This window comes from Paroedura picta, chromosome 4, assembly GCF_049243985.1.
Source record: "Paroedura picta isolate Pp20150507F chromosome 4, Ppicta_v3.0, whole genome shotgun sequence".
Lineage (NCBI taxonomy): Eukaryota > Metazoa > Chordata > Lepidosauria > Squamata > Gekkonidae > Paroedura > Paroedura picta.
In genome coordinates, this window is record NC_135372.1 from 54,530,199 (window position 1) to 54,544,680 (window position 14,482).

Sequence of the window (14,482 nt, forward strand, 5' to 3'; positions counted from 1 at the left end):
TTATTATTTTTCTGTACATTTAATCTTGTCTGCAAACTACGTTTATCTATTTGTTATAATCATTGTGGGCAGCTAACCTAGGGGAGTGTCAGGTAATTTAACAAACAGCTGACCAACAGGAGCACTCTAAGTCCCATGATGTTGACCTACTCAAGCACCCAGTGGGCAAGCTTTGGCTGCCATTTGTTGCTAGGGCTGGACAAGAGATTTAACACAAGAAATTCCAATGTGAAATTGATTTGGGGACAGAAGCAAGCCAGAGTCCTGACTGCAGAGCCTAAGCTTCCTGCTAGAGGGTAATATGATGAGGACAGCACTGTTATCCGGGTGGTCATTGATCAGAAAATCATTTGTGACACAGCTGTCAAGGAAGGAAAGCAGGCTTATAAGCAAAATTATTTGGGCAACAGACAACAGGGAATCAAGGATTATTGTAAGGGTTACTGAGGTAACATGCTTTGAACAGTTTTAAAGCTTATATAAAATATATTATGAAATTTGATGGAGCTTTTGCCACAATTTGGTGGAAATTTTTGAGCAGTTTTGACCCATGAGCCTAACAAACTGACTGCACAACTGGACTGAACCAATATTTAGCCAGTCTTAACTATTTGCACTGCAGACAGACAGTACTCTGCAGCCTTTCCCAACCTTTTGAACATGAAGGAACCCCTGAAATATTTTTCAGGCTCCAAGGAACTCTGGACGTGGTAGCATGCCCCTTCTGAGAAGTAAGATGTGGGAGCCAACCAATCAACCAACCAACCAGCCAACCAAACCAATCAATCAACCAATCAATCATTTACCGTTTTCCATTTGGAGAAAGGGACTAGGCCTATTGAGCAACAGGAGAAGTGGGCTCTGGTGATGTCTAGTGATGTCAGCAGCCATCCAAACTTCTGGGAAAGACCATGTAATCCCTGGGGAGCTTTTGGTAACACCAGGGTTCCTCAGAACCGTAGTCGGGAATCCCTGTTCTAAAATATAGTCTTCTACAACCCCCTTTAACCAAAGATTTATGGGATAAGAAATCTTTGGGCTTTCAACTACACAATCTGATAAGCGTTCATGACAAACAATATATATGGTGATGCCAGACATGGTCTCTAATCCAGGAATATACTTTTATCAGTTAGACTTCACCTCAGTTGTCATGGTTGAAAGTAGCTCTAATCTCCTTGAATCTGTCGAATCATTTTAAAGCTATCTAAGTTAGCAACAACAACCAGCTCCATTTTAAACAGGGGTTAGTCATCATGCTGTAAAGTTCAGATGTGCTGAAACAGCAGAGCGGAAGCTTGAAAGCACAGCTTCACAGATTTGACTCATGGGAGTTAAAAGGATAAAATACTATGGTATTTTATTCACTACTTGAAATCACACTACAGAATGGATTGGAACAGTTTCCACTGCATATTTAGAAGCATAGTGTTGTCATTGTACAGAAACATGGCCTCTTTATAAACAAAATAAAAAACATATTGGGATCAGAGAAAAACAGCATTGAAAAGGAAAAGTGGACTTCTCATTAATTTCCATCCTTTCCTAAGCAGTTACAAATAGGTTGACTCTTGAACAATACCTGCTAGGGCTCAAAATCATCTGATACTAGGAGGCAAGGAGTAGCCCCACCTCTGAAATGAACACAGAACCATGACCTCTTGAAATAAATGGGATTCTTCAGTAATTGTTAAACTTACTACTAAAATCAACCTCATGATTAGAAACCAATGCACAGAGAAAAAAAGAACCATAAGTAGTGAATGAGATGCATTCCCAGGAGAGTAAGAAATAACTACACAGCTGAAGAATGCTGAGGAACCACGCTGGAGGACCTCAAGAGTCTGTTAGAGACGGATTCTGGTCTGTTCACTAAGCTTTAGGAGGGGCACACTGGCTGAATGGAAATTCACAGCAAGTCCAATTATCGTAGTTCAGTGAGAAAACACTTCAGGAATAAAATATGAATCATCCTGGGAAGTCTAGAAGATCTTCTCCTTTTCTGTCACATTTGATTAAAAATCTAGAAGAGTTGGTTTTTATACCCCACTGCCCAAAGAAGTTTCAAAGCAGCTTACAATTCCTTTCCCTACCTCTCCCCACAACAGATACCCTGGAAGGAAGGTAGGTAGGACTGAGAGAGCTCTGAGAGAGACTGCTCTGTGAGAACAGCTCTAACAGGGCTGTGAGTAGTCCAAGGTCACCCAGCTGGCTGCATGTAGAAGAGTAGAGAACCAAACTTGATTCTCCAGATGAGAATCTTAACCACCACACCAACTTAGCTGACTAGCTGGAGCATTTTTCTGTCAAAAGGTGCTTTGCTTAAAAAATCACAGACCTAGATGGCCTGCCTAGATCCTCGTACAACACGATGCTTTATTGTGCTTTTGACCACTTTCCCATTACACTGTATTTATTTACTACATTTAGATACGACCCTCCCCAGAGGCTCAGGGGACAAGTAACTTGGCCCACTATTGTCAATCCCTGAAATGTGACTAGTTCTATGGGATTTGCATTTGGAATAGAAGCAGATCATAAACTGTCAAATATACTCTGGGATGGGACAAGTGAACACATGGTCCATGTTGACGAAAGAATCATGATAATTCAGGAACACTACTGTCCTGTGTATACTGTCCCCACCTGGGGATTTTGAACCGGTGAACAAGTAGATATGCATATATTCCTTCAACCTGAAGTGTGGAGGACCTCAAACTGTATGGCCTAGAAGAGTCACATACCTAGCAGTTGCCTCTTCATCTATGTCAAATTAGGATCTTCACCAAACAACCAGGCAGTGAAACATTTACTTAATTAAGAAGGCATATGTATCTGCCACTGAAATTGCAGGTATCCTTTTCAGCTTTCTTATTTAATCTCCCATTTTAGAACAAACTGATAATACTAATCACTCAGCATTCAAATAACTGCAAACATTACCTACAAAAACCATGTAATATAGACCAGTGGTACTTCAGACTGGCAAGTCCAATCTCATCAGATCTCAGAAACTAAGTAGGGTCAACCCTGTTTTGTATTTGGATGGGAGGCCTCCAAGGAATACCAGGGCTGTGACAGAGGTAGGCAGTGGCAAACTACCTCTGAGTGTCTCTCAGCTTGAAAACCCTGTGGGCTTGCCATGTCAGGTGTGACTTGACAGGGATTTCCACTACCCAACACAGTCCTCATGCTACAAAAAAATGGTCAGCACCTAAGACAGAGGACAGCTTACCTAACATCATTTAGCAAGTTTGTGCCTGAAAAAAGCTTTCAAACACGGACCTCCCAGCTTTATTACATTGCACCAGAAGGTCTCATGTGAAGACTATAACTGCAAGCAGCAATGCTAATTAAAAGGCTGCCCCATAAACCCCAGGCCAGTGCTGCAAGTCAAGCAGGATGATTAAGCACTAGCTGAATGTCAACTGAAAGTTTAGTGGTTAACCATGCAAGCAAATTATTTATCTTTTTTTCCCCACTCATTTAAACCTCCACATTTATTAGCAGTTGCATATCACCTCAGAAACACATGGCTAGAGGTCTCAAAATTCTGCTTTGCTCAAGACAGAAAAGTAGTGATTCGTAGCATTTAGAAGGAGCTGATGGGATGAGATAACGGAACTGCTGGGCCACAGACACTCGTAATTGGAATGGAATGGATAGGCTGTTCATTTGAATAAAGTTGTTACTGGGGCAATAGACTATGCTTAGCATTCCAAGGGGAGCTAGTCCTATAATCAGCAGAACAAAAAACAAACAAAACAAAACAAAAACAAAACTCTCTGGTGAATACACAGAAAGCCATCTAACTTTAATTCCTGGTGGTTTTCTTTTCCTTCCCCCGACTAGGTACAAACTAAAGCCCAACTAAATTGTTGTACATGAACAAGAAAGCAGCAAGAGCAACAGCAAGTTTTGAGAGAGAGTTGGTTTGATTTATGAACTCTCTTCAAGAGATGTTTTGAATATGAATTCATTTCTGTTTCAGTTCCTCATTGAGCCAAAAACAGCCCATTTATTCTTCAACTGCTAACACTGACTTGCACCACAGGTAACACAGCTACCACCGCAAACCCTCTTTCGCTCCCCCGCCTCCAGAAGGATCCCCTTTGAATAACTCTCAGAGAGTGTTGAATGACTTCCAACCAGACTCACAAATCCACTTAAAACTGGAATACTTGGATTTAGATACCCTTAAATATAACTTCTTCCGTCCAGCTGTCTTGTATCTTTGGCATTCCTCTACCTTGGGGTGGGGGGAGGAGAGCCAATATACCATGAGTGTTATTCTAAAGCCATGCTTGAGCAGTACATTTCTTAACAGGAGAAGGGGAATAGTTTATTGACAATGCTCAGACAAACAGCTTTCTTGCCTGATAAGTTTTTCTCCTGCTACTTGTGCATGTGCAGTGCAAAAATACAAACAGCAGCATGAACATTGCTTAAGAGTTTCCCATTGGAGACTTCAATATATTCTTTAGCTTAATACAGGGCATGAAGCAGCTCAAACCAGCAGATTTACACGTGGGAAAAGGACAAGAGCCTGCTTTGGAACCAATCCTATTCCCTATGGATCTTCCATGAAAAAGGTTTAGATGTCCATCTTGCCAGACAAACAGCCAACAGGTAAAAGAAAGGCAATGCTTCCTATGATCACTATGGGATGTAATGACAATCTGAAGGGCAGTATGATTCAATGAGGCTCCTCACATTGGAAGTGAATGGCAACAGGTTTTCAAGGGATACATCGTGAGGGAAAGGATGACACAAATGACTTTATGGGTGCTACCCCAGTAGCAACTCAATATGCATTTTTGAATTTGTATGGTGCATCACAGCTCATCCTGCTAATTGAGAATTGCCAAAGTCATCCCACCTTTCTCATATAGCTCCTCCATTGCCGTCCAGGTTTCTGCTCTGACTTCTCGATTGCTTTTGCCAGGGTTGTGAGCATCAGGCCAATGCACCAAAAAAAGATCTAAAAGGGAGAGAAAATCCAATTAGTTAAAAAAAAAAACTAAATGTTTATACTGCAGGGATGGCCAAAATTGTGGCTTTCCAGACATCCATGGACTACATTTACCATGAGCCCCTGCCAACTGGCCATGCTGACAGGGACTCATGGTAATTGTAGTCCATAGATATCCGGAGGACCACAGTTTTGCCATCCATGGTAAAGAGCATAAACACCACAACTAAAAAGATCCCATTACAAAAGGATCCCATTACAAAACAAAACGAAGACAGACAGCTGACTTGTCAATTTTAATTTTTTTTTGCAAAATTCCAGCTCTGCAGATTCTTTTGCAGAAGCCTAAATATCCAGGTAAGTGCCATTTTTGACATACAGAAGCATCTATTCTACAGATATTCAAGTACAAAGGAGCTTTGTATGCTGAAACCAGCTCCAAGGAGAAAGTCTTAGCAAGCATGAGAACTCCAAGACCTCTGGCCTGCTTCAGTATGCAAGACTTTTTATCTTTCTTTGAGTCTCTGTGATTTTGCAAAGAAGCAGCATCTTGAGTCTCATTTGGTTTTAAGGAAGGTTATGTTTCACCTGCAACTGTATAAGGTTTCTTTCACTACATATATTTAAGCTGAACCAACAAATGAATGTAAAGGAAAGAATACTGGAGAGAAACATCAGACGCGCCATTAGCCTGTTTAATTCACCACAGCAGAAGAAAGGGAGTGTTAATGGCTTTGTTTGTAAGATTACTTCTAAATCCTGTCATGGCACGCTAGTGGTTATGCAGCGTTTATAAAGGCCTACAAAATATGTGATTTACCAAGATGAATGCCACACTCCAGATACACATTTTTGTTTGTTTCTTTCTTTCTTTCTTTTGCCAGTCCCAGGCAAATAACAGAACCAGGAGGCAATCTATGATCCATGCCGGCTTCCGTATGTGACTGATGCTGGGCTGTGTGTACATCTGTCAGTCACAACACCAGCAACACCAGCAAAAGATCCAAGGGAGACTCATCCATGAATACAAGGCCAAACATTGTTTCTCATCACCTGACTCTCACTCGGAATGGGGTGGTAGGGAAGGGCACACACATATTCCCAACCATGCGTGTTAAATACTATAAGTCACAAAAGAAAATTATCTGTTTTATTTCTGTAATGACACGAACCGAGCATAGGGTTGCCAGGTAGAATCAGGCTGGCAGGGGGATGGAATTTCGGGGACATGGACCGGGACCCCCCCCCCCCCCAATGTGCTGACCACACACAAAAATGTCATCTGGCTTTTGGGCAAAACTCTATGGTAGGATTCTGCCCCCAAACAAGAGTGTGCATCACTCCTTGTCCCACTCCCCCCAAAAACGTGTGCAGCCTCTAACTAAAAGGATCGGTTCACTATTATTCTCTTTTTAACAGCTGACAACCAAATCACTTAGAGAAAAGGATGGACAAAATTGAGGGGGTGCAGAGAAAGCTATGACGATGATCAGGGGCCAGGGGACCAAGCTCAATGAGCAAAGGCTGAGGGATGTGGGAATGTTCAGACTGGAGAAGAGGAGGTTGAGAGAGGACATGATTGCTCTCTTTAAGTTTAAGAGAGCAGTTCCTGTTGGCAGCAGAGGGTAGGACTCAAAGTAAATTATGAGTAGAATGGCACTGGCTGCATATCAGGAAAAATGTTTCAATCAGAATAGTTCAGCAGTGGAATCAACAACTTAAGGAGGTGGTGATCTCCCCCTCACTGGCAGTCTTCAAGCAAAGGCTGGATACACACTTTTCTTAGATGCTTTGGGCTGATCCTGCATTGAACAGGAGGTTGGACTAGATGGCCTGTATGGCTTCTTCCAACTCTATGATTCTATGGTTCTATTCTATGACAAAGCCCGGATTTGAACTCAGATTTCACAGGTCCTAGTCTAGTATCCCACCCTCTTGTCCTTGCTGATTTAAAAATGCAGATAACTGAATTTCACTAGCAAGTATAGTTAAGAGACAAGTATTCAGTTTGCCATTGCTATAGTAAATACCCAGTGGATGCATCATTCCTGTATTAACAACCAAACACAAAAATAATTGAGCTGTAGTAAGGGACAGAATCCAGGATTACAGCTGACACAGCAACAATCAAGACATGCAATGACTCAGGAAATGCTTACTCATCATTTAGAATAGCGAAATTTGCAGCCTCAGGCAACCGTGCTAAAAATGAATTGTTTAGAAGGGGGAAAGAGAAGTGACACCCTTTGCATTTTATACATACTGGATTATGAAATATATGCAACCACCCTGTTAGGCTGAGAGAGTGACTGGTTCAAGGTCATGCCATGAGCTTTCATGGCAGAGTAAAGATTCATACTTGGGTATCCCAGGGCCTAGTCAGAAAACACCACTTGGATATTAAAAATAAAATGAAAATTTGGCCAGACATTACTAAGCAAAACAATATCACCTTATAATCTAAACAAAAATTTTAAAGCATCCTGTGGCTGGTTTTATGCACAGCTTTTATTGCCACTTATAAGGTTCATTATGTTGCTTTAAAACTAGATATTGTTGCTTTTGTTATCATTTTAATTGTAAGTTGTCTGGCAGATGGAAATGGTATGATGTACTAATATATATAGTCTTATATACTAACATAGTCTTACGCACGTTTATGTCATAGCAAGCATGCCTATGGTTAGACTGCAAGTTCCACTAATTCCAGTGGGAGAGTTAATTAAGCATGCGTTTAGTTCTCCTAGGAAATTAAAGGTACTGTAGCTTCTACACTAAACACATGAGAGTGAAAACCACATTCTTTGGGCGTACATTGTATGTTCACTACAATCTAGTTGAAGTTACTCAGTGGAGAATCTGGACTTTAGCTTGGAACACCAAAAAGGAAATCAATATACCTCAATAGGTATAGTCTATGTGGTAGCAAATTGATAAATGCCTCATTAATGTTCAGTGGTTGGAATTGTCAAAGCTTAGAAGAAAAAGCTCTTTGTTTTTCAAAAAGGTAATACTGATTTTACATAGATGTGGGAATTTATACATTCTGCAATCCCTAAATTATATCAGGGAAAAAATGTTAATTTCAGTGAAGAGCCTAAACCCCAAGAAATGTTACCCTCAAAGCCAAATCAAAAGAATATTTCTGTCATTTTATATTGATTTAATATAATAGAAATACCACAGTAGAAATCAAAGGAGGGGGATTGAGAATCATTGTATACCAAAAAGAAATGCAAGACATGGAATGTGTTTATTAAAATACTATCCCACAACTGACTACATTTCTTATTGCTCTGTAATTTTGTGTGATTGTGATACAAACTTGACGATTATTTCTGCAGGATGATCATTTGCCTACACACTTTTTGAAATACTTTAACTCAAAATCAGGAAATGAGAAATTCTGTGTAGATCAACACAGCTATATATTACAAAGATAATTCAACAGTTTGGGGGCTGGGATTTGGAAATAATTGCTGTGTAATTCCTTTGCAAGATTTGCAGAGACTATCTGCTACAGTGAATATTAATTTTAGAAGGGAGCTGCTTTTTAGTGGATTGTGCTTGTTGGTTAACAGAGAAATAGAAGATGTCTTTAGGATTTTACAGTTCAAAAGACTTGATATTTGTAATTTGACAAAAAGTAAAACCTGACAGGGAGGGAGGTGAATGCTGCTGATTCTGATTAATCCGAATTACTGCATAATTTTCAGTTCTTAACATTTTTGCTTCTAAACCCAAAAATATATTTACCTGCTTACAGGGCAACTCAAACATGATCTAAGGATCTATGCCAGCCTTTCTCTACCTTTTTTCCATTGAGAAACCACCAAAACATTTTTTAGGCTTTGAGAAACCCCAAAAGTTGTGCAATCGTGCAGAATATGGTTGGGAAGAATAGCTGTGTATCTGCCCACCTGGGGCCCCTCCCCTCCCCATTTCTCTAAATGCAGCCAGCTTGGCCTACTCACAGTTAGACCTGTTCTTGCAGAGCAGTTCTTTCACAATTCTCTCAGCCCCACCTACCTCACAGGGTATCTGCTGTGGGGAGAGGAAGGGAAGGTGATTGTAAGCTGCTCTGAGACTCCTTTGGGAAGTGAAAAGTGGGGTATAAAAACCAACTCTTCTTCTTTAGATGGGGCGTCCTTAGAGAGACATGGGGGTCACGTTTTAGTGTTCATGAGGGTTATTATAAACTCTTTGCAAGACATAGGCAAGGCTGGAATCTGTTTCTCTGATGCATTCTGTATTGGTGGGGCAATGTCCCACACAGGAGAGCAGGTTTTGGGGTTTTTTTAAGATATCTGTTGTTTGCTGACCAAAGCAGTACAGTCCATTCTGTCACCTCAGGATTTTTTTAATCTTATTTTGTTATCTAGGACAAAGAGGCTTTGGTAACATTGCTGCCAGAATCCCAAGTTCATATCAGATCCACACCTTTTGTGCATAAAGGGGGGAATGTGCAGGAATTTGGGGCCTGTTTCAGCACCCTGTCACATGCTCAAGTCACACGCACAGTACAGTGCTTTTATTGGCATACTAATGCTCAAGTCAAGAATAATCACTGGAGCTGTGCTGCTGTAAATTTGCACAGACTGCCTTCAAACAGGGCAGATATCAAGACACATGCTTGCAAAGAGTTCTCTTTGGTTGCTGCTCTGAGAGCACTTCTGCCAACAAAAGGGGAGAATATCTATTGAGGCACAGACTTTTAGAGCAGCAAACACAAAGAAGAGTCCTCTTCGAAGTGATTAAGTTCCCCAAATGAATTGTGGCGTTCAAAAGGTACTACCAAAAGCAAACAAAATTATTTCCTGGAATTGAAATAAGATTTCTTTCATCGACATTCAGCACCAGGCATAGGGCAAGAAGCAGAATGAAAATAAAGAGAGGTTTTATTCTCACAAATGTGTTTTTATCCTCATGTTGTGAGGATACAAACGAGGAGAGGAGAATGCTGTTTCAGTCCTAACCGTGGAAAAAGGCAGGGCATGAATGAATTAAATAATAAGTACAGATTAAGATGGGTTTTAGATAAAAGATAGGTTGGTGATTGGCTGAGGAGAAGACAATGAGGCAGAGAAAGGGAAGAGGATATGGGGTTTCCCATGAGGTGAGAAAGGAGAAAGTGGGGTACTCCCCAAGTCCTTGAGGGTTATTGTGATGGACTGAACTTCTAAAACTGCATGAAGATCTGCTGGGTCCCTCCCCCGAACACCCTCCCTGAGGCATTGGGTCAAAGGGTCCATAGAGTCTGATAGGGGGTGGGACTATGGGTTTGTGGGAATGTTATGGGATTATGGGGATTTTATTGTATTTTATGCTTACTGTTGTAAACCACCACAAGCCAGCTAGACCAAGAGCAGCAGTCAATCAATCAATTAATTCGAACAAATTTAGAGTCCATCAGCACCCTTAATACCAACAAAGTTTTATTCAAGGTATGAGCTTGAATGTCATTGTATCTGAGGAAGTGTGCATGTAAACAGAAGCTCATATATCTTGAATAAAACTTCGTTGGTCTTAAAGGTACCACTGGACTCTAAATTTGTTCTGCATCTTTAGACCAAAATGGCTACCCATTTGAATCAATCAATCAATCAATCAATCAATCAATGCTTAGAAGTGCTGTGCAAACAAGTAAAGGAAGGGTTAATTCTTCACAGAATCAGTGACAGGCTACTCCAAGGAATCTGATTAGTGAGCACAGAAAGACTTTAGAGCTGCATGCTGAGGAGGAAGTCAGTCTACTATCAGAAGGCTGGGATACTTTAATCTGTACCCATACTCCTGAATTGACTGGATTTCTCCTCAGCATTTTGCTCTCAAGTGCTCAGTTGATGCTAACCATTCAGATTCTATAGTCTCTGCTTATGTGCAGATCAAGGCCCTGCCGGTTGCTGGGAGCCCTACAACCAACATGGTGGTTCTCAGGAGTGCTGCCTTCAACATAGCAGGGTCTCTGTATATATGAAAAAAGTTGTCCGAACATCACCATACCCAGTAAGATTTTTTTTTGCAGGTTTAAAAAACCCTAGAGTTTTTGGTTACTAATTATTTGTGAAGGAATTGAGGGTGACATTATTTGGGAACAACCAAAAAGCACATGACAAGAGGAAATTAAATGAAGAAACACCTCCATGTGTAATCAGCCAACAGCTGCTTCTGCGTTTTTGCAGAAGAATATCAGAAGAAGGCCATACCTAAGTATGCGACACCAAGTCTCTTGCAGGATTCTAAGCAGGCTTGTTTTGTTTTCTCATAGCCATAGTCCATATGCCAGAGCTTGGTAGTTAGCCAGAGATCCTCTCGCTTGATGCCGCTCTCTTTGATAGCCTTGTGCAGGAGCGATTCACAACCGTATCTCTTTGCTGTGTCAATATGACGGATACCACATCTTTGTAGTGCATATACCACAGCATCATGAGAGTAGCCTCCATGATGTGATGTTCCTTAAAAATACAAAAGGCAAAATTATCATTAGTTGTTAGTATGATTTTAATGCACACATTCTAAAATGAAACAAATTAAACTGAACATTACTGTTTTGTATGGATGCAATCCTCAATTCTGTTTGTTGGAGGGCATATCTAGGCATGCATGTGTTTAACTCATAACCCTGAAAATTACAGTTTGGAGGAGGGGCCATGGCCCTCAAGCAGGGCAACCACTTTGTATGCAGAGCATTTCAAGTTCCATCTCTGGAATCTCCAGTTAAAAAGATCAGATCACTGAGACCTTGAAGAGTTGCTGACAGTCAGAGCACACAATACTGACATGAGTAGACCAACAGTCTGATTCAGTCTTAGGCAGCTTTATGTGTTAAAATGACACCAGCACCTCCTAACAGAACCACCGTACTAAGATTTCTTCAGGGACAAAAAAAGCTAAGCTTACATTTGTAGCATAAAGGTAAAGGTAAAGGTATCCCCTGTGCAAGCACCGAGTCATGTCTGACCCTTGGGGTGACGCCCTCTAGCGTTTTCATGGCAGACTCAATACGGGGTGGTTTGCCAGTGCCTTCCCCAGTCGTTACCGTTTACCCCCCAGCAAGCTGGGTACTCATTTTACCGACCTCGGAAGGATGGAAGGCTGAGTCAACCTTGACTCATAGAGTAGCATAGAGTATCTTTAATCAAAACAGACTGCTCCTGGGAATTGTAGTCCATGGACATCTGGAGGGCCGCAGTTTGACTACCCCTGGTATATGCTGAAGTCACTTGAAGCTGCCAGACTTGTGGTCTATCAAGGGAAGTGTTGTCTATTCTGGCAACAACCCTACAGATTTACAGGCAGGGGTCTTTCATATACTACTCAAACCTTTTAACCAATATGCCAAGATTGGACCTGGGACCTTCTGCATTCAAAGCAGATGCTCTCCCATTAAGCTACAGTTCTACCCTGTCCTTGGGATTTGCAGGTGTGCAGTTCCAAATATTCCTGAGCAACTGACCATGAGGAAAAGAGAATCATCCATGTGATGATCATACTGTGAGCCACCAGCCATAGATGTGATTGTTCTTATAATTCTCAGCAGTTGCAATCATGCTAACTTTTCTGCAGGTGGAACAGTGTTCACAGTTTACATAACCTGTTCTCACAATAATATATACACAATTATGTACACATAATGTAATGCATAGTAAAATCAATGCTCATTTCAGTTGACTTCATCTTAGGAAGCCCAAAGGTACACTACTGCAATTAGAATCAATTATCCCATTTCCTGAAATTGTCCAGTGTCTTCTGTGTTGTTTCCTGGTCTAGCTCCATATTAACAATGCTTCATAGCTTGGTGTCACACTGACATTTCACCAATGTTCCTAATTCCCCTCCTAAGGGCACCAAGTACTGGAAAGGGAAAAAATGCTGATTATTTCTAGCTAGACTAGAAAAGTCTACCTTCTTGTAAAATCTTGCATATTATTCCTTTTGTCTCATATCTTACTGAGCTGGCAACATGTGCAGTTTAATATTTTACATATGGTCTCCAAGTAAAATGTTTTGTTAAAACCCATAAGGACTTCAATACACTTAGCTTCCTTTGTGTAAAGAAGTACACAGCCTTCTCAAATAAGAACAACAAAAATTGAGTCCAATAGCACCTCTGAGACCAACAAAGATTTATTCAAGGTGTCAGCTTTCTTGTGCAAGCACTCTTCCTCAGACAAAACGGAACAAGGATCATGAGAGTACAGATATATAGAAAAGGTAAATTAGTGGCAAATCAGTAAACTATGTCATAGTATCCAAATTATGCCATATTATGCCATCTTCAGTGACTTACAATCTCGACTGGATAATGACAGTTCTCTTTCCCAAGTACTAGGGGGGAACCTTTTCGTGTGCAGACAACCCCCCAATCTCAAACAACTCGTCACCCATAACAAAGCAATATCTAATTTGAACATGGACACTGGTGCTAGACCTTGCAACAAACCCAGATGCCAACTTTGCTGCCACATACATTCCAATAACACCATCACTGGACCTAACAGCATCACCTACACCATCAAAGGCTTATTCACTTGCTCATCTTATAACATTGCATATGCCATTAAATGCAAACAGTACCCCTTTGTTCTCCAGAAAGGGCAAACAGGTCAAACCCTCTGCCAAAGAATTAATGGACATAAGTTGGACATCAAAAATCACAGGATTCAAAACCTGTAGGGGAACATTTCAGCTTTCCAGGATATTCAATAAGGGACCTCAAAACAGCTGTTTTATTGCAAAGGAACTTCAAGAACAGACTAGAAAGGGAGAGTGCAGAAATGCAAGTTATTACAACACTCAAAACAATGGCATACCCTGGGCTCAACATAGGCTTTTTATTCACTATGCATGTTAATATCATTCAACTTAATATCCACATTCCTTACAATCCCCTCTTCTTATTTAATTTTATTTGGGACAATGTGACTGTAATGTGATGTTAGTAATATGTAATGTAATTTCAAATCTAACTCTGGTCTCAGGACAAGATAACTTGCCAGCAGTTTGTCACTTGCAAGGATGCTTCCACGCTTGGGTGGAGATGGATAGGGCAAGCAACTGGTCTCTTTTAATTATTTCTTTTCACAACTGGAAAATTGTCTGCCATTAATTTCTAACATGGACAATTTTATTCCTCCAATGTTTTTGTGAGCTACAACTGAACTCAAAAGGACTGATTAGCTGTTTTAGCAAAGAATTATCATATTGCATAGTAATATGGCATAATTTGGATACTGTGACACTGTTTACTAATCTGTACTCTCATGATCCTTGTTCCATTTTGTCTGAGGAAGTGTGCCTGCACACGAAAGCTCACACCTTGAATAAATCTTTGTTGGTCTTAAAGGTCTATTGGACTCAATAGCTACCTTGAGACCAACACGGCTAACCACTGGAATCTTCTCAAAAGAGAGTATCAGATTAGATGTCATACACTTTCTCCATATCTTTCAGTTCCTTGATACTCAAGTTGTAGTAACAGGACTGTCAGTAACTGGGGAGTCTGTACTC

The 14,482-nt window shown here is 40.7% G+C and overlaps 1 protein-coding gene across 2 annotated transcripts in view; it reads right to left on the minus strand.

Moving 5' to 3' along the window:
- Window positions 1-14,482, minus strand: part of LOC143835366 (putative oxidoreductase ZK1290.5) — a 73,635-nt gene that overhangs the window by 33,939 nt on the left and 25,214 nt on the right. For both annotated transcript variants that reach the window (XM_077332859.1, XM_077332860.1), the window contains exons 2-3: window positions 11,179-11,427; window positions 4,880-4,981 (exon numbers count right to left, since the gene is read on the minus strand). In XM_077332859.1, coding sequence (XP_077188974.1) covers window positions 4,880-4,981; window positions 11,179-11,427 — 351 coding nt within the window. The remainder of the gene's footprint in view (window positions 1-4,879; window positions 4,982-11,178; window positions 11,428-14,482) is intronic.